At 48.5% G+C, this 21,164-nt stretch overlaps 1 protein-coding gene across 5 annotated transcripts in view; it reads right to left on the bottom strand.

The window, feature by feature from the left end:
* Positions 1-21,164, bottom strand: part of LOC140394407 (acyl-coenzyme A synthetase ACSM3, mitochondrial-like) — a 135,033-nt gene that overhangs the window by 98,640 nt on the left and 15,229 nt on the right. For 4 of the 5 annotated variants that reach the window (XM_072481652.1, XM_072481654.1, XM_072481650.1 and 1 more), the window contains 2 exons: positions 15,148-15,442; positions 9,484-9,694 (listed from right to left, as the gene is read on the bottom strand). In XM_072481652.1, the coding sequence (XP_072337753.1) occupies positions 9,484-9,694; positions 15,148-15,442 (506 nt within the window). The remainder of the gene's footprint in view (positions 1-9,483; positions 9,695-15,147; positions 15,443-21,164) is intronic. The other variant, XM_072481651.1, reaches the window with a different exon arrangement.

Genomic DNA, 21,164 nt, shown 5'->3' on the forward strand with positions numbered 1-21,164 from the left:
TGGTGGCTACACTGAAGATTTGGGGACAGTGGAGACGGCATAGGGGAAAGACTGGAGCCTTGGGGGGGTCCCCGATAAGAAACAACCATAGGTTTGCCCCGGGGGGAATGGATGGGGGATATGGAATGTGGCAAAGAGCAGGAATAACGCAACTGAAAGATCTGTTTGTGGATGGGAAGTTCGCGAGTCTGGGAGCGCTGACCGAGAAATATGGGTTGCCCCAAGGGAATGCATTCAGGTATATGCAACTGAGGGCTTTTGCGAGGCAACAGGTGAGGGAATTCCCACAGCTCCCGACACAAGAGGTGCAGGACAGAGTGATCTCAAAGACATGGGTGGGGGACGGTAAGGTGTCAGATATATTTGGGAAATGAGGGACGAAGGGGAGACTATGGTAGATGAACTAAAAGGGAAATGGGAAAAAGAGCTGGGGGAGGAGATCGAGGAGGGGCTGTGGGCAGATGCCCTAAGCAGGGTAAACTCGTCGTCCTCGTGTGCCAGGCTAAGCCTGATTCAGTTTAAGGTATTACACAGGGCGCATATGACTGGAGCACGGCTCAGTAAATTTTTTGGGGTGGAGGATAGGTGTGCGAGGTGCTCGAGAAGCCCAGCGAATCATACCCATATGTTTTGGTCATGCCCGGCACTACAGGGGTTTTGGAGGGAGGTGACAAAGGTGCTTTCAAAAGTAGTGGGGGTCCGGGTCGAACCAAGCTGGGGGTTGGCTATATTTGGGGTTGCACAAGAGCCGGGAGTGCAGGAGGCGAGAGAGGCCGATGATTTGGCCTTTGCATCCCTAGTAGCCCGGCGCAGGATATTGCTAATGTGGAAAGAAGCCAAGCCCCCGGGGGTGGAGACCTGGATAAATGACATGGCAGGGTTTATAAAGCTAGAGCGGATTAAGTTCGTTCTAAGGGGGTCGGCTCAAGGGTTCACCAGGCGGTGGCAACCGTTCGTCGAATACCTCGCAGAAAGATAGATGGAATGGAAAAAGAAGGCAGCAGCAGCAGCCCAGGATCGGGGGGGGGGGGGGGAGGAGGAGGAGGAGGAACCAGGAGGACTCTCAGGGTTGTTAATATATACTGTATACTATGTATAGGTCGTTGCTACAGATAATTATATATTGGACTGTTAAATTATATTTTTGGAGAGTGTTACTTGTGATAAGGCAGTTGCCAATTAGGGTTAGTTTTCATTTTTGTTATTTATTATTTATTCATTTTCTGTTTATAAAATAAGTCATTTTTATTTGTGTTGTTATAATATTGTGTAAAGGATGCACAATGTACTGTGTTGGTTGACCAAAAATTTTCAATAAAATATTAAAAAAAAAAAAAAGTTGCCGAAATGAGGTGCGTATGGGCCGCGACGGGTAAGAGTTGGATGGAGTCCCTGGGTAGGACGGCGACCAATGCCGTGTCCCCATACCTGAGCGTAGTTGACCAGAGGGGGGTTCCCAGGCAGTGCGGGTCCCAAGCCGTTTCTCCACTGCCTGAGCAACCGACAAGAACGGGCAAGAAATGTAGTCATTGTGGGGGGTTGCCGTATTGGTTCGAACCAGAAGGGCAGTTATGAACGGGCATGTGGTATCTGTCGACAGACGAGTTCCGCTGAACTGGTGTCTGGGACCTTAACAAGTCTCTGCAGACAAACTAGTTCCTCTGAACTAGCGTCTGGCCAATAGCAAGTCTCTGTGGGCAAGTCCTCAGCGGTTTCTGCCGAAAAGGGCGTGAGGCTGTGGGAATTTTTTTTCCAGTCTGACATACAACATTGAACAAGCTGCAGGTTCCATCAGAAAGGACACCGTTTTCTCCCAAGCGGTTCCTTTTGAAACATCATCTGGACACCTCAGTTATCGGTTGCGAACAGGGTCGCAAAGGGGTTCTCGGTTTGGGAGTCAGACTCAAGATCGTCATCTTCTCCCGGATGCCAAACTCTTGAATGTATTAAGGTTGATAGGGCTGCATGGTGTGATTTGGGGTCGCTCTCGTCGTTTCGGACGAGTCTGTATGAGTTGTCTCTGTGCCAATAGGTGGTGTCTAGTTGTGTGGGGACGGAATCGGGGTTGTCAGTGTAGGTCGGTGGTGGGGTTTGTTTAGAAAAGTGATCATGAAGGGATCACTCGGATCGTAGTCGGATTCGCTGGGTGTGGGTTCTGTTGCATGGGGATAGTAGGGAGGCGTGTTGTGGCTATCGTCCGAGTCACAGTCGCTGTCTCTGCTGCTGCAGTCAGTGGGCGTTCTGGGGCGGAGTGTATATTTCGGGGGTGGAGTCGAGGTCGAGTCCGTGGCTGGGCTGGATGTGTTGGGGGATGGTAGGGTTACGTTGGCTGTGGTGTGCTGCGTCGAGCATGACATGGTGTGAGTGGTTAGACTGTGTTCCATATGCCTTCAGTGGTCGATATGGAACCACGCAGTTTTTCCGTTGGGATACTTTACCTTGTATACGGAAGGACTTACTTTGTCCGCAATGGAGTACGGACCCGAGTACTTCGGTGACAGGAATGTGCTGGGGTTGTATACGGAGAGCATGACTCGGGGCAGCATGGTAGCATAGTGGTTAGCATAATTGCTTCACAGCTCCAGGGTCCCAAGTTCGATTCCCGGCTGGGTCACTGTCTGTGCGGAGTCTGCACGTTCTCCCCGTGTGTGCGTGGGTTTCCTCCGGGTGCTCCGGTTTCCTCCCACAGTCCAAAGATGTGCAGGTTAGGTGGATTGGCCATGCTAAATTGCCCTTAGTGTCCAAAATTGCCCTTAGTGTTGGTTGAGTGGGGTTACTGGGTTATGGGGCTAGGGTGGTGTGGGCTTGGGTAGGGTGCTCTTTCCAAGAGCCGGTGCAGACTCGATGGGCTGAATGGCCTCCTTCTGCACTGTAAATTCTATGATTCTATGACTTGCTGTCCTATATTGTACTCAGTTGCATGCACTGTCTTGTTGAAACAAGCCTTGCTCTGTTTCTTTCGTGTGCCCAATTTCACTGTGGCTGCCAGTCGAGACGTTTTAACATTCTCCACTAATTGCTCTACTGCTTTCTCGTGTGTGAGGGCCGTCACTTCGGGGTTGGTCAAGTCTAAACCTAATAAAAATTCTGTGCCTTTCATGGGGCGTCCGGTCTTGAGGGTGTGTGGGGTGTAACCTGTGGAAGTTGAAATTGTATTACGCAAAAACATCAGCGCAAAAGGGAGGACTGAGTCCCAAGTGGTGTTGTTTTGCTGGACCATTTTTCTGAGGGTGGATTTTAGGGTCCGATTCATGCGCTCCACGATACCACTCGACTGTGGGTGGTATGCTATGTGGAATTTTTGGGTGATGCCAAATATCGTGAGGATGTTCTGCATGACACGTCCCGTAAAATGGGAACCTTGGTCGGATTCAATGCTGCGGGTGAGTCCCCATCTTGTAAAGATGTGGTGGGTCAAAGTCTTGGCTGTGGTTTTTGCAGTGTTTGTTCTGGCTGGGAATGCTTCCACCCATTTCGTAAACGTGTCTATCACCACGAGTACATATTTATAACCATTCCTGCAAGGGGGCAATGGTCCTATAAAATCAATCTGTAGGTTAGTCCAGGGGCCATTATCGGGTCGGGTGTGACTGAGCTCAACCTTTTTGGCATATCTCTCCGGATTATTCTGGGCGCAGATAGGACAATTCTCGATGTAGTGATTTATATTGTCCTTTAAATTCAGCCACCAACAAAGCTGCTTGAGGTGGGCTGTAGTGGGATCGATTCCCTGATGTCCATGACCGTCATGGAACAAACAAATCAGTTGATTCCTGTCCTGTTCAGGAATCACATAAAGGGTGTCTTTTAACACCACACCGTCATGTGTGGTCAGTGCATTTTTAAATCTCTCATACGGTTTTGGGTAGTTTCCTTTTACAATCTCCCTGAGATTGCTGTCCTGCTTCTGGGCCTCCACTAGATCCTCGATCCTAGTCTGTGAGACCTGAACTGCATTCACTGGTGCACTTTCGGGGGGTGTCCAAAAATATTCATGCCTGGAACCTGCTTTAGCCAGTGCGTCGGCTTTTACATTTCCGGGGGGGAGGAACGATGGTGACTTCGAACTTTGACTATCCCAAAAGTCCTGTTCTGTGCTCTCTCTAAGATGTGACGGAGCAATGGGGCTGAGGGAGGGGTTTTCCGTCTGCGGAAACAAATCCTCTTGCTTTCCACAGGGACAGGATTTCCGTGAGGCTGTTGCAGACAGCAGACATAGAGGCTATCCGAGTATATGTCTGCTGGGCTGGGGAAGGAATCTGGCTGATCCACTATATATGCGATGGCCGCAAGTTCTGCTGCCTGCACGCCTAAGTGGCCTGGCAGTTTTAATATTTCCTCTAGGGCGCATCCCTGCGCGTCCTCGACATATATACCGCAACCTGTTACGCGCTTCCCATCCAAGACTGTGGAAGATCCATCCACATAGATCTTTATGGGCTCGCACGTGTCTGTGTGCTGGGGGCTCTGGGTTGAACTACCTATCTTTCTGGGGGGTGTTTTCACAATTAAGGGGCCTGTGTTGTGGTGTGGAGAGATCATTTCACATTCATGGGGGGTTCCGGGGTACTGTAAGTTGTCGGCTAAAAAGGTGTGCGTCTTTGTCCTTTTAACAATGATGTCCCGTCCCTGCAAAAGGGTCCATCTAGCTGCTCTAATCTGGCTTACTGTACCGTCCTTGAGTCGTCCGTCAAGTAAAAGTTGGGTGGGGGTGTGCTCGGTGAGAATTGTGATGGGGTTCAGTCCGGTAATATACGAAAAATACTGAACTGCCCAAAATACTGCGAGCAGGTGCCTCTGCAGGCGTAAGCTACGGGCCTTAACTGGTCGTGCCGTACCTGGAGGAGCACAGCCGAAAGGGTGCGGTCTGTGGTTGCTACCTCTATAGCGTAAGGGGAAAGCGGGTCTGGAACTTGTAGTGCGCGGGCTGCTATGAGTGATTGTTTCAACGCATCCACAGCATCCGTATACTGCGGAAGCCATTCCCAGGGGGCTCCTTTCTTTAGAAGGTCTGAGAGGGGTGCTGCCTTGCTGGTGAAACCATCAATGTGGTTTTGGCAGTAGCCAACCAGTCCTAAAAACGACCGGAGGGCTAAAACGTTCTGGGGAAGGGGCAATTTAGCAATCGAGTCAATCCTTTTATGCTCGATCTCGCGTTTACCATGTGTGATAATTGTTCCCAAATATATCACCTTATCTTCCAAAATCTGGGCCTTTTTGGGGTTGACTTTACAACCGATTGAGTGTAAGAGTTCCAGGAGTTCGGACAGAAGCTCAGTGTGCTCTTCCTTGGTGTCTGTCTGCAGTAGTAGGTCGCCTACGTACTGGACCAGACATTCGGGGCGAGAGAATTTGGCTAAACCATTTGCCAGCTGTCGGTGGAAAATGGAGGGGGAGCTGTGGAATCCTTGTGGCAGGCATGTCCACGTGTACTGCTGATTTTAAAAGTGAAGGCACATTTGTACTGGCACGCCTTTGCCAATGGAATGGACCAGAATCCATTACTGACATCCAAAACCGTAAAGAATCGGGAATTGAGTCCCTGCTTGAGCATGGTCTCGGGACTTGTTGCTACTGTGGGGGTTGCTGCGGGGGTGATTTTGTTGAGTTCCCGGTAATCGATGGTCAGTCGCCATGATCCATCGGGCTTTCTCACTGGCCAAATCGGGGCATTATTAGTGGAGGCTACTGATCTAAGTACGCCCTTTGAGATTTCTCCCTCTGCCTCTTGGGGAAATCCATATTGTTTTTGGGGTCTAGGGTCAGGTCCTGTGATCTGTACGGAGCCAGTCATCCGTTCACAGTCATGCTTGTGGGTCGCGAATGCTGCCCTGTTCTTTTGCAGAACTGCCCTAACCTGCTTGTCCGTACTAAGCGTGGTCGGGTTGAACCAAAATTCGCCTACTGCGCTAATTTTGTTCGCGTATTCTCCTATGTTGAGCGTTGCGGGGGCTCTTGCAGACTTTGCCATTTTCCAGACACACTGGTTGACTGGATCAAATGAAAGATTGTGGGAATTCATGAAATCGATTCCCAGAATGTGTTCTGCTGTGTGGGACAGATCGACTAAAACCACGGGGTGCTTGGTGGTGATGTTGCCGATTTGAATGGGTACAGGGGCTGTGATGTGTCCCTGCTGTGAGTGGCCTGTAAAGCCGCTGAGGGTTATGGTGGCTGTAGTGGGCCACGTGTCTTTTTGAAATTGGGTGGAGGAATTTATTGTGGTGCGGGACCCTCCGGTGTCCCATAGAAACTCGATGGGCTGTCCCCGAATTTTCGCTGCTACTACCGGTCGTCCGGACCTATCCCAAAGGGTGTCGCAAACCCAACTGGGGGAGCCCGTACACCGTCAGTCCGTTCCGGTCAGGTCCGTCTGATCTCAACGGGCGCTGACACTATGAATGGGCTCTGTCTTCTTCTTACTCAGAGTGTCCGTCTGCTGGGCTCTCTGTGGCTTTCTAGGGGCATTGCACTCTCTTGCGAAGTGTCCCAACTGGCCACAGTTGTAACTGTGACTTGGGTGGGGGCTGTTCTTTCCTTCATTTACCCATGCGGGGTTCTGGTGTGTTTTTACTGACTGTATATCTGCGTCAGCCTGCTTTTCCTCGGGATTCTTGACTGCGGGTTTGCTTTGTATAGATTGCTCCCGAGCAATCTTTTCACTACCCACTTCTCGTTATGGGCCTCCTCTGAGGGAATCATAACTCGTGCAAGTTTTCTGTCCTGTTTCTGTGGCATGGGAGATAAGGGTGCGGGTCCATTTGGCCATGTTATCTGGGGACAAATGGGCGCGGTCTAAGTCTCCAAAGACTGCTGCAAAGTGGATCCACAGGCGTCCAGCGAACGCTGTGGGGTGCTCGGTCTTCTTTTGCCTGCATTTGTTGAGGCCATCTACGGGGTCACCCGGTTATACCCGATCGCATCCAGGATTGTGGTATGCATTTCTGCAAGGGTGCCTCCTCCTACATTCTGTGGGTCGGGAAGGACTGCTGCTACTGAAGGGTCTAAACTTAAAACTGTGAGCTTTACATGCTCTCGCTCATCCAGGCTGTACATGGTCACCTGATGCTTTACGGTGGCAAAGAAATGGTGGGGGTCTGAGGTGGGGAGGAACGGTGTGATCTTATCGCACGCGTCTGGTAATTGGGTCACTGTTAAGGGGCTGGAGTATAGAAATTCTGCATCGTCCGATGTGGCTGTGCGGTGGGTGGTGACTGAGTTCATTGGAGCATGAACTATCTGCTCTGGGGGGGGGGGGGGGGGGGTTGGGTCGCTTTCCTCTTTTGTGGCTTTCCCTGTGCACATGTTCCCTGAACATATCTCTGCGCTGTTTCATTTAATTCTTCCCAATCAAGGCCGTCTTCCTGATCTAATTTCGCTCCAAAGGTTTCCTGGAAGCCTTTCTGAACTGAAAGCAGTGATTGCAACTCTGCAATCTGCTTCCGGCACTTTGCGTGATCTAGCGTGCTTTGTCTTTGCTCTGTGGCGGCAGCATGGAGTGCTCTTAACGCTGCCTTTAAGTCGCTGCACTGTCTCTGCAATGCTTCTACTTGCTTTTCTGTTTCTTCACGTACCAGGACTGCACGTTGCGTGTCCTGATAGGCCTTTCCATATTGAGACTGGAAGCTGCTTAAGTGCGCCAGACAAGACTGGTGAGCCCTTTTGGCATCCTCTACCTCTCCATCTTTTGCTGCCAACTTCCTTCTCAATTCTAAATTCTCTCGCTCTACCTTGCTTACATCGACCTTACTCATTCGATGTATGCCCTCTACCTCTTTCCGGAGAGTCCTAACGACCTCCTCTGTGCCTCACAATTGTGCCAAGCAGGACACGATTGCCATCGGCTTGCGAGCTTTCCCTGAGCTCTTTTTGTGGATCTCGCTCAGGTTCTCCCACCAAGTATGTCCTATATTCCCGGGGCCTGATTCCTCGTTGTCACAGAATTCATTCCAAAGGGGCCATCTTTTCCCTTTGAGATATTTCCTGATCTCTTCCTCCCAAAAGGGACATTGTCCCACTCTCCTGCTGCTGGTTGCTGCGACCGCAAATTCCTCTGGGTTCATGAGGCGTTGCATTGCCATCTTTCCTATCCGAATGCTGCTCTTCAAATTTGGGACAGGGGTATTAAGGCGGTGCTGTAAATACGTGTACGGCTTTCGCTACTTTCCGATATACAAACTCCTGACAGTTTTGTCGCAACAAAAAATCTATCAGTTTTACCTTATCGCCCTGTTAGTTACGCATGCATACACACACTTCCGAATTATGAGTATTGATCAGGACTGCTTGAACGCTTGGGTTTTCTGTTCTCAATTGGATCTCTAATTCAAATTCTTGGATTCTCCCGGAGTGGTTATGCCACTTCTAGATCGGGTCCCGTCAGATGTCGCCAAATAATGTTGCTAACTTTTTCCTTGGTTCAATTGCTCTGTTTTATTACCTTTGCTCTCGAGTCGCCAGGTATCTTTATGATACCGCCACGAGGTTCAAGTCCGAGTAATGATCAATAACCCAATACACCAATTAGTAAGATTAAAATCAAAGCACATTTATTATACACAGTAATCACTACTCATGCACAAAAATCTACATCTAAGCTACTTCTACAACTAACAGGCCTATACTTAACTTCGGACTGGCCCACCAGGTCAGGGGAACAAATGGCCTTTCATTCGGGTTCTGAGTCTGCGGGATTCGAAGTTGGTACGGATTGGTAGCTAGGAGCGCCTATCTCGTAGTGAGCGTTGAATTAAGACTTACTTTGTTCGGGGGTCACTGCACCGGTCACGGTCAATGTTGGTTCGTGTTGCTGGGTGACCCGGGCAGGACGCAAAGGTGAAGAGAGCGATTTGAACTTGGGGCTTAACTCTTATCGTCCCCAGGGGCTTCCCGCCTTTTGGGGCGGACCCTGTACCTGGTCCCAAGTGATTGGACTTTGTCCCAATCGTTTGGTTCGATTTCTCCAATACTGGAGCGGTTCCCTGATCGATGGGCGGTCTTGAGGTGCTCGTTCACCTCCTTTGTGTTGGTTCCTGCTGGCGCCGAGGAGTCTGGCTTTGCTTTGTGTGTCCAAAATGTTACTTATTGTTCCCGGGGATTGCTCATCAGTATGCAAACGGCTGCTACATTGTTATGCTGATGGTCGCTGGTATCAATGTTGTCTGGCCTTTGCAGAGGTAAATACACAGCAAATCTGCAGCTGCTGGTTTCTGTCCATGTTGGCTGACTTTCCCATCAGCCTTTGCCATTCGCCATTTTAAATCGGGAGCTAGCCAATTTAGGTGGCTACAGTTGCATAGATTTAACAGAAATTGTTCCAAATATGACAACTAAGAGAAATTTGTATACGTTAATCAAGAACTCCTTGCAAGGGTTTGATGTTTAAATGAGCTGTTTTGAGATAATCTCTTAAAGGAAGAAGACAGTAAAATGCATTTTGTTAAATATCCATCTCAACAGTAATATTAACAACAAAACCTTTACCTGTTCTCATGCATGCTATGTTTATAAGCCACCATTCCAGAACCCGTGGCAGGATAACAATAACTCGATCAGCTAAGCCTAGGTCACAGGCTTCTGACAAAACATTCGCCACCTTCTTAGAGTAGACTTCAAGGTCTTGAAAGTTCCATTTCACCTCTTGCCCATGTTCACTCAACCACCACAAAGCAGGGTTTGAACCTCTGTTTCCAGCCTACAGAAATAGCAATGGAAATATTGGACAAGTAAAAACACCATGGGCGCGATAAAGTGGACTTGAGTTAAAGTCCGCCGAATGACGCGTTTAGTGGGGTGTTTCTCGGCGCTTGCAGCGGCAATTTGTTGTTTTTTTTGTCCTCAGGGAGATTCACTCCACTGAGAGTGCATTAGAGGGATTTCCTGCTGGTTAGCTGATGTTCACCAGCATGAAAGGCTCCTTTCCTTGCAGATCGGGTGCCATTTTGGAAAGCTGCCCTGATACCCCTGCAACCCAACTTTCAGCCCCCCCCCCCCCAATCAATCTTGAGGAGGCACCCGGGAACCCAACTTCACCCCTCTCTATGCGGTAAGACCCCTGGGCCCGATTCCTGGCAGTGTCAACTTGGCACCCAGGCACTGCCAGTTTGGCAGTACCCATGCCAGTGCTACCCTGGCAATACCAGGATGACACCACCAGGGTGCCTGGGTGGCACTGCCAAGATGTCTGGGTGCCAGAATGAAAGCCAAGGTACCACCCTGCTGGGGGTAGGCTGAAAAAGGGGGAAACATTGTACAAATTGTATAGTTGATTGTTGGGAAGTATGTTACCCGGGATGTTTATCTGCTGTAACCTTTTTTGATACAAGTTTGTAATAAAATACATTTTTAAAAAAAAGGTACTACCCTGCTCTGTCCCTGACCACTCGGGGGTCTCCAATGGCGTGGGTGACCTCCCCAGGTGCCATTACGACTGGTCCATGTTTGTGTGGACCAGTACTAAACGGTGCCCTGGCGAGGTCCCCAGGCCCAGCTATTGAGTCCCGAGTGAATCCAGTGAACATGTATTTAAAATGAGCCGTACTGCTGAATTAAATATGCTGATCTGGACCACGCCCAGTGAGGTCCAAATTGTGACGGCTCACAAGATTGCGTTGAATCTCACAAGGCGTTTCAAATGTCGCAAATCTCGTGAGAGGCCTCTCGCGGATTCAAAGGCCTCGGCCTGACACCAAGTTGGGTGCGACGAGGCCACTGAGTCGCGCCCAAACTGCCTTCTTGAATTGTTGCAGTCCATGTGGGGTAGGTCCACCCACGGTGCTACTAAGGAGGGAGTTTCAGCTTTGGCTCAGCGACAATGAAGGAAATGCCATATATATTTCTAAGTCAGGATGATGAGTGGCTCAGAGGGGATCTTCCAGGGGGTGGTGTTCCCATGTGTCCGCTGCCCTTGTCCTTCTAGATGGAAGCGGTCATGAGCTTGCAATGTGCTCTAAGGAGTCTTGGTGAGTTCATGCAGTGCATCTTGTAGATGGTGCTCACTGCTGCCACTATGCGTTGGTGGTGAAGGGAGTGAATGTGTGTGGATGGGCTGCTAATTAAGCAGGCTGCTTTATCCTAGATGGTGTCAAGCTATTCGCGTGTCTTTGAAGCTGCACTCATCCAGGTAAGTGGAGAGTATTTCACCACACTTCTCACATGTGCCTTGTCGATAGTGACAGGCTTTGGGGAGTCAGGAGGCAAGTTACCCAAAGCAGGATTTGGAGCCTCTAACCTGTTTTTGTAGCCACAATATTTGTATGGCTAGACCAGTTGGGTTTCTGGTCAATGGTAACTCCCAGAATGTTGAGAGTGGAGAATTCAGTGATGGTCAAGGGATAATGGTTAGGTTCTCTCTTGTTGGAGATGGTCACTGCCTGGCACTTGTATCGTGTGAATGTTACTTTCCACTTGTCAGCCTAAGCCTGTACGTTGTCCAGGTCTTGCTGCATTTGGACAAGGACTGCTTCAGTATCAAAGTTGGCACGAACAGTGCTGAACACTGTGCAAACATCAGCGAATATCTCCACTTTTGACTTTATGATGGAAGCAAGATAATTGATGAAACAAATGAAGATGATTGGGCCTAGGCACCTTAAGGAACTTCTGCAATAATGTCCTGCAGCTAAGATGATTGATTTCCAACAACTACAACCATCTTCCTTTGTGCTAGTATTGACTCCAATTATTCAAGAGTTTTTCCCCTAATTCCCATTAATGCCAGTTTTGCTAGGGCTCCTTGATGCCACGCTCAGCCAAATGCTGTTTTGATGTCAAGGGCTGTAAGTTAATTTATTATTTATCCTTTTAATGTACAATTACTTTTAACTATGTAACCGTTCCTTAATTTTATATCAATCTAGGTGGCCCGGTTGTGGTGTTAAACCTGTGTGGAGTCTGTCTCATGATGGTAACATGGAATATTGAGACAAAAGATCTGAAAACTGAAGTTATGTAAAGAACTGTATTCAACTGCACTGTGGGCTCAAAACATGATGGTCAATTTAGTCAAGGTAAAGCTTTGCAAGCATCAGTAAAGTTCTACAAAATGACTTAAACTTTAGAAGGACTCCTACCAGGGTTAATAAGTAGACAGAGCCTCATTAAGGGCAGTAAATATGCCAGTTTCCCCCAGCTTTGAGACTGATAATGGTGTTTGAGATAACAAAGCAGAATCAATTTGACTTCAAATGTAACCTTTGGATGGGGCCTACCAGGATATTTTGCAAAGGTATGGAAATGAGGACTGAAGTAATTGAAAACCAATTAAATGGACCAAAAAAACAAGCTTTATCTTTAGCAAAAAAGGGTTAAAGAGAAATCCCACAGAACCACCTAGGCTGCAGTAGTTGGAACAATTTTGCAACTTGCTCAGAAGACATGCATTGAGGATTTTATCGTTGGATTGATCACTGAGACAGACCTTGGCACACAGGGTCATAAGAATAAGAAACTATTATTGTGAGTATGTACTATTGCTTAGTGGTTTAATAAAGGTGTACCCCCTTGGTGAAACATCATCCAAGTCGTTGCATCAGTTTTATCCAGAGTAGAAACAAAGGAACCTTTAGAGTACCCAATTTTTTTTCTCCCAATTAAGGGGCAATTGAGTGTGGCCAATCCACCTAGCCTGCACATCTTTTGGGTTGTGGGGGTGAGACCCTAGACAAAGGAGTCTTTAGGTCATGTCCAACAGGACCGTCATTCTCACCTCACCTCTGGTGTTCAGCTCGTTTGTCCATGTATGAACCAAGGCTTTAATGATGTCAGGAGCGGGATTACCCTGGTGGAACCCAAACTAACAATTTTACTGATGGTGGAGAGTTGACAGATGGGACAGTAATTGGCTGGGTTGGATTTGCCCTGCTTTTTGTGCACAGGGCATATCTGGATAATTTTCCACATTGCTGGGCAGATGTCAGTGTTGCAGCTGTACTGGAACACCTTGGCTGGGGTGCAGCAAGTTCTGGAGCAGTACGATGCTGGAATACTGTCAGGGCCCCGGGCCCATAAACTTTGCAGTATTATTTGAATGAATAAGACTTAACAATAACACATTTAGCACGTTTATCCTTTAGAAAAACTTAACCTAATTCGAATTATTGGCATTGCCATAATCCAGCTTTTGATACCACAAATTCTGGACAATTAAAAGTTGTCCATGAATGTCATATTTCTAATACTTTTACAAGTTTTCAATCAAATTTAAATGAATACTTGTGTAGCTCTTGTAATTTCAGAAAACCAGTCAGGTTTTCTCACATTAAGCCATATATCATTTTAGAGTTGTTATAATTGGGGTGGTCTTAGGTCTGAATTTATCACTTGTTGGGCGTGTGCACTCAGCGGGCCAGGAAGTGGGTGCAAAATGTGCTTCTGGCTGCACCATTAATTGGCCAACTACTGAGAAACACACCCTGGTAAAAGCGGAGCACTGAAATGAAATGAAAATCGCTTATTGTCACAAGTAGGCTTCAATGAAGTTACTGTGAAAAGCCCCTAGTCGCCACATTCCGGCGCCTGTTCGGGGAGGCTGTTACGGGAATTGAACCGTGCTGCTGGCCTGTCTTGGTCTGCTTTCAAAGCCAGCGATTTAGCCCAGTGTGCTAAACAGCCCCACTGCTAGGAAGGGTGGGCACTAAGACCAGGGAGGGTGCAGGCTGGTGCTTCCAATGTGCTCCCTCAGCAGGGTAGCTGTCGCAGAGCTGTGTCAGGAGGCTGCTGACCGGTGAAAAATAAATCGATGGAAAAATATGCTACAAGAGTCTTGGCAGCACAATCATATACAGACCTCAGTCCTCAGACAAATTTGTTAATTTTATTTAAGCACCCACCCTGGATCCAGGTTGCAGCTTAAACATAAAGGCCACCTTGATAATCAACTCGTCTGTCAACCGTACAGACATAAAATGTTAAATTCTAATCATTTAAATTAGTTTGTTCATTGACGGCGAGCACACTTGCGACTCTCACGGGTGCCCGCCAACCTAAATATCCCGTGAGTGCGCGATGACATCGGGACTCATGCCGGGCGTCTTCTCGCATGATTTCTCCCATTTCCAGGTGAGACCCACACCTGGGGCACGATTCTCCACTCCCACGCCGGTTGGGAGAATTGCCTGGGCCGCCAAAATTTCCGGGGACGCCGGTCCGACGCCCTCCCGCGATTCTCCCAAGCGGCGGGAACGGTCCGGTCGGGTTTCGCGGGCCGCGGGCCGGAGAATTGCCGGAGACACCCAAAATGGCGATTCTCCGGCACCCCCGCTATTCTGAGGCCCGGATGGGCCGAGCAGCCAGGCCAAAACGGCGGGTTCCCCCCGGCGCCGTCCACACCTGGTCGCTACAGTCGTGGGCGGTGCGTGAACGCTGGGGGGGCGGCCTGTGGGGGGTGCGAGGGGGGATCCTGCACCGAGCTTCATCTTGAATGTGGGGTGGCCCATGATCGGTGCCCACCGATCGTCGGGCCGTCCTCTCTGAAGGAGGACCTCCTTCCTTCCGCGGCCCCGCAAGATCCGTCCCCCATCTTCTTGCAGGGTGGATTTGGACAGGACGGCAACCTCGCATGCGTGGGGTGGCGCCGGCCAACCCGCGCATGCGCGGATGACGTCCGTTATGCGGCGCCGGCCGCGTCATCTATTCAGCGCCGCTTTTACGCGGGCAACAAGGTAGATGACGCGGCCCCGATACTGGCCCATTGTCAGGGCCTGAATCGGTCGGGACTGGGACCGTTCCGCGCCGTCGTAAACCTCGACGACGTTCACGACGGCGCGGCTACTTCGGCGTGTGGGTGGAGAATCCCGCCCCTGAACTTTGGATATCAAATTTGTGCCTTCAGTGTTTCAAATATAAAAACTCACTTATTTTATCCAGAGCGCATAAACTGCACCGACTATTCAACTAATTGAAACATTTTGATGAAAGCATGTTCCTTTAAAGTTTCGCAGAAACTGATCATTAAGTCTAAAAATAAATTGTGTTTGTCACACAGGAGAATTATAAATGAAATGAAAATTGCTTATTGTCACAAGTAGGCTTCAAATGAAGTTATTGTGAAAAGCCACATTCCGGGGAGGCTGGTATGGGAATTGAACCCGCGCTGCTGGCCTTGGTCTGCTTTACAAGCCAGCTATTTAGCCCACTGTTCTAAAATACCTTTTCCTCTTCACTCCACTTATCGAGGACATCCCTGGCAAAATTGAAGTATTCTGGCACTTGTGGCTTGTATTGCTGTTTGATAGATTCATAGTCTGTGAAATTCTGAGGGTTACAAGTCTTGTTGGTTGATAAGAATGATCTGAATTGTGTCTTCAGTATCCCGAAAACTCTTTTTCTGCGATTAGCCAGGATCGATGAATTGACATTCATTATTCGTAGCTTTAGCGTACCAAATGGAATCATAAGGATCTTCATTTTATGTGGAACAGGTCTGCCAATGCACACAAAAAAACTAGACAAACAAAGATTCATCAATGATAAACATTTTGGTTAAGAACTGAGCTCACAGAAGAGAAATAAATACATAACGATGAAATCAATATAGTTCAATGATTTGCAACACTGTACGGCACTCTTGGCAAAGTTCAACCAGGATTGACATTTGTAGCTTTGTTCAAACTTGTTCATGATGAGTTGCAGGAGCCAGTGGGGCAAGGCTGTGGAAAGGAATCCCAGAAATTCTTTTCAGCATTTCAGGACAAAATATAGGTACATAAACTATTTGTTGAGCAGTCTCGGATTTGTTGCGCATAACTTTGCTAGTTCAGAAAATAACCAAAAAAAATGGCTAGATGAGGAGGGGCACGACTCCGAATTCAGAGTACCCAATTATAATTTTTTTCCAATTAAGGGACAATTTAGCATGGCCAATTCAACTACCCTGCACATCTTTGGGTTGTTGGGGTGAGACCCGCGCAGATACGGGGAGTATGTGTAAACTCCACATGGACAGTGACCCAGGGCCGGGATTAAACCCGGTCCTAGGCGCCATGAGACAGCAATGCTGACCACTGCGCCACCGTGCCGCCCGCAAAGACGCTCCTATGATACCACCCTCAAGCCTGACTGTAACAGGGTTTGTTGAAGAATTCAGAAGAATAAAGCTATTTTACTCAATTTCTTTGTTTAAGCATTTATGTACTTACTGATTGCAAAACAATGCACCGACAGATTTTCTTGATATGAAATAAAAAAGGGGTTAGTTTTTCTTGATGTTAAACACCCACTCAGGAAAATGCAGCAAATATTTCAAAAGTTAAATATGCACTCCTCAATCTTTCGCAGCCTACATTCACACACATAGAAATGTGCAAGATTTACAAGTTATACTATAGATAGTTATTTTGCTAGCCAAATTAAAGTTCAATATTGAAAGGTAACGAAATGGCGAGTTCATGGTTTAGGAATCTTTGGCTGCAGCAGATTTTCCCTGGTGATCATGAAGTTCCAAGAGTAGAGTTGGAGCCCATGTAAAACTGCAAGTGTCAGAATTTTTCAGATTCCGGGGTCTTCTTTTCCGCCATCTGAAGAGTTGGCCGGAACACATTCCTGCCAATTCCAACTGTTCCACAGCCAGTTTATGCTCCAAAATAAACTTTGATTGGCAGCAGGTGGAATTTCCACCCCTGACCTGGGAGAAAGTTCTACCTTCTACTGGCATTCCTGATTGGACAGCAGTCTCCAGTTCCTGCAGCAATAGCGCTGTAGTAGACAGAACAGGAAGTACACGAGGTCATTGGAGACTAATGCCTCAATTTTCTGACCTTTCCTGCCAGTGAGATGTTCCGGTCCTGCCGATAGTGACTCGCATGGCGCCTTCCCCGTTGGCGGAGGGTGTGGGGCAGCAAAACCGTGCAAGCATCGGTGGGACAAAGAACAGCGCAGCACAGGAACAGGCCCTTCAGCCGTCCAAGCCTGCGCCAACCATGCTGCCCATCTAAACTAAAATCTTCTACACTTCCGGGTCCGTATCCCTCTATTCCCATCCTATTCATGTATTTGTCAAGATGCCCCTTAAACGTCACTATCGTCCCTACTTCCACCACCTCCTCCGGCAGCGAGTTCTAGGCACCCACTACCCTCTGTATAAAAAACTTACTTTGTAAATCTCCTCTAAACCTTGCCCCTCGCACCATAAAGCTATGCCCCTAGTAATTGACCCCTCTACCCTCGGAAAAAATCTCTGACTATCCACTCTGGCTATGCCCCTCATAATTTTGTAGACCTCTATCAGGTCGCCCCTCAACTTCCTTCTGGAGTCTGGACTGGAAGATCCTGTTGCTACTCAATACTGTGCTGCCTCCGCTGGCAGAAAATTCACCCGGGAGATCCCACCCCAAGTCTGGAAACCAGGTAAGATCAAAAGGTCCCACCAGGGCAGGGAGATTCGAGGGGGGGGGGGGGGGAGGTTAGGATCTCAGGGGAGAGGCCCTGTGTGTGTGTGGGGTGTAGGGTTTGGAGGCAGCCGGACCATAACGTTGAGGAGGAGAAGGGGAGGGGGGGGGGGGGGGGGGGGGGGGGCGAGGGTGCACTGGACTTCAGAATGGTGCTTCTGTTGGAGGCATCTCCCAGCACCCCCCCCATTCCCGCCTGAGATGCAACTTAGTTGCATTTCAGGTTCTCCCGCAGAGGTATCTTCTTGCCAGCTTAAATATTGAGGCTGGGCAGGAAGTGGCCCTTAAGGGGATAAATTGGGGCAAGGGTGGGCTTCCGATTCGAGGCCTTACAAGCTCTAGTGTAACATCGCGGTGTTGTAGGGGCAGGCGGGAATTCATTTGAAAGCTCATCCCTTCAATTTCATGTACCCCTTACCTGCCTAAAAATCTGCTGTTGAAGAAACACGGTTGCACAGTGGTTAGCACTGCTGCCTCACAGCACCAGGGGCCTGGGTTTAATTCCAGCCTTGGGTGACTGTGTGAAAATTGCATGTTCTCCCCATGTCTGTGTGGGTTTCCTCCAGGTGCACTGGTTTCCTTCCATGTTTCAAAGATGTGCAGGTTAGGTGGATTGACCACGCTAAACTGTCCCTTAAATGTGCAGGTTAGCTGGGATTATGGGGATAGGGCAGGGGAGGGTCGGTTCTGACTCGATGGGTTGGATCGCCTCCTTCTGCACTGTAGGAATTCTATGATTCTATGCGAGCGTAAAATTCAGGTAAATTTTTTAAACCTTAATCCATCTTTTTCAAAACGTTAATGAATTGTGAATCTGAGGTTCGTTCCGATGGAAAATTCAATACTTCTGTGGTGAAAGATTTGTATGAAAGATTTCAGAATGGTTACTTTAGTCACAGTATCTTCGCTCCACATAATGGTTTCATGCTGTGTTTGTTTATATGGGGTTGAATTCTCCAGTCCCCCAGCCGCGTGACTCTCGGTGTGCACCGTTCACTTTGAAGCAGGATTCTCTACCCCGCCGCTTATCATTGGGGTTTCCCATTATAGCCATCCCACGCCGCCGGATCCCGCACGCGTTGGTTCGCATCTGGAGGGAACAGAGAATCCCAACGGTCGGAGAATTCTGGCCCTGATGTCTGAACAAATGTTTAACGGCTGGGGTCCGGGATGGGGGCCATAGATTCTATAATGTCCCAGATATGTCCATTAAATTAATCATTATCCATCTTGATGAGATAGGAAGACACATCTCCATAGAACCATTCCTCTAGTAGACCTTCTGACTTGTGAAATAGAAATTTAAGCCTTTGCTGTGACCAACTGAGAAGCTTGAATGAAGGTGCCAGTTCAGTTAGTCCAGAATTTGTTCCCACAGACAAAAGAATTGGAGCGGAGAAAGTAAATTGTTCCTTCAAATATAATTCAAAAGTTGAAAAACGTTTCCTTGGGTCTAGTACTAAAGTGCTAAAATGTCCACAATCAGTGTTAATGCTTTTATAGAGCAGGATGAGATAACTGGTGAAAGTTAAGGACAATGAAAGAATGTAAAGGTGTAGCTAGGCATTTAGAGGTGGAGATCTAGCCAAAAGTTAGAAAAAATTAAATTTTAAAATGGTTGGCGATTGGAAATAGAGGACACTGAAACATAAATTAGCAGCAGAAAAAGAAAGATTGGAGCAGTAGGAATTGAATCTGGAATTTGAGGAAAGAAAACAGAGAGAGAGGCAGAAAAAGGGAAAACAGAGAGAGAGGCAGGAAAAGGAAAAACAGAGAGAAGGCAAGAAAGGGGAGACCAGGAAGAGGAGAGGGAAGTCCAGGAAAGCGAAAAGGAAATTAAAATAGTTCGAGTTGAGAAGGGAGGTTAGCACTGTGTGCATTGAAGATACCGCTTAACGACCAAGGTATTCAAGTGTGCCCATTTAATCCCCAAGTTTGATGAAAAAGAGGTGGATGCCTTCTTTATCTCTTTCAGAAAATGGAAGAACTATGGTCAGCCAAAGGAGAAGAGGGCAGGAGAGCAACAGCATGGCATGAATGAAGAGGTCCCAATACTTGACCTGACACCTGCCAGCTCAGATACTGGCATATACGTAACTTGTAGGCAAGTGTAGAGCTGGGGTCAGTATGTGGTGAGTCATTTGGGTACAGGTGGGCTCGAGCATACATAGTACCCCATATTGAACAAAAATCCACTCAATTTTTAGAGAATAATGTTGTCTCTTCAGCGATGTAAATAATAAAAATGCACTCAGTTCAAGCTTTCCAATAAAGTACCAACTAACAAGACAGGAATGGGAAACATGCAGGTCCATAATGCTGCTCCATACCTTGGTAAGCCTCAAAACTAGAGCAACTGAATTCTATTACGATCTTGGACCAGATCCCAACATTTGCTAGGAGACTGCGCAGAAACCGCAATTTTTAAAAAAATTGCAAAGCTGTGAGGAAAGGATACTGTACTCCAAGAGTGATTTCACACAAAAATAGGGACATGATATATAAAAACAAACTTTAATATTAACACAGTATTAACTACCTTTAACAGAACAGAAATATAACTTACAATTACCAGGTAAACAATGCTTAACCATAAAATGAAACACTTCGGGGGCGATTCTCCAATATTGAGGCCAAATGTTTGCGCCGTCGTGAACGCCGTTGCGTTTCACGACGGTGCAAACAGGGCTCGGACATGACCTATTCTGGCCCCCACAGAGGGCCAGCAAAGCGATGGAGCGGTTCACGCTGCTCCAGCGTCCTTACCGCCGCGCCAACCCGCGCATGCGCAGTTGGGGCAGCCCAATCCCGCGCATGCGCGGGGAACTTCTTACGCATGCCGGCCCCTCACCAACATTAAGCCAGTGTTCTGGGGCCGCGCGCGGAAGGAGGTAGGGGTGGGGGGGAGAAGAGGCCGGCCGATCGGTAGGGCCCGATTGCGGGCCAGACCCCATCAGAGGCCACCCCAGTGAAGGAGCCCCCCCCCCACTGCCAACCCCCCAGAGTTCCCGCCGGCAGCGACCAGGGGTGGACAGCGCCGGCGAGAACCTTTCGTGTTGTAGCGGCCGCTCGGCCCATCTGGCCGGAGAATCGCCGTTCGCCGGTTCTCCGAGCGGCCCGGTGCGAATCGCGCGCTGCTGGTTTCCCGGGGGGTGGGAGAATCGTGTGCGGGGGTCAGGGCGGCGTGGCGCAATTCACGCGGCGCCCCGACGATTCTCCCACCCGGCGTAGGGGGGAAGAATAGTGCCCTTAACTACCTTCTTTAGCTCCGTATACACAGGATCTGCTCAGAGGAGGAAGAGCGTAACACACATCTACAGACGCTGAAAGATGCCTTTGTACGAATGGGAAATGGCGCTCGACTCATGGGTCGACAGTTCTACCGCGCCACAGCAAAAAACTGCACCGATCTCCTCAGAAGACAAACATGGGACACAACTGACAGAGTACACTTCGTCGTCCAGTACTTTCCCGGAGCGGAGAAACTACGACATCTTCTTTGCAGCTTTCAACACGTCATTGATGAAGATGAACATCTTGCCAAGGTCATCCCCACACCCCCACTACTTGCCTTCCAACAACCGCGCAACCTCAAACAAACCATTATTTGCAGCAAACTACCCAGCCTTCAGATCAGCGACCACGACACCACACAAACCTGCCATGGCAATCTCTGCAAGACGTGCCAGATCATCGACATGGATACCACCATTACACGTGAGAACACCACCCACCAGGTATGCGGTACATATCGTGCGACTCGGCCAACGTTGTCTACCT

Source organism: Scyliorhinus torazame, chromosome 17 (genome assembly GCF_047496885.1).
Source record: "Scyliorhinus torazame isolate Kashiwa2021f chromosome 17, sScyTor2.1, whole genome shotgun sequence".
In the NCBI taxonomy this organism is placed as follows: Eukaryota; Metazoa; Chordata; class Chondrichthyes; order Carcharhiniformes; family Scyliorhinidae; genus Scyliorhinus; species Scyliorhinus torazame.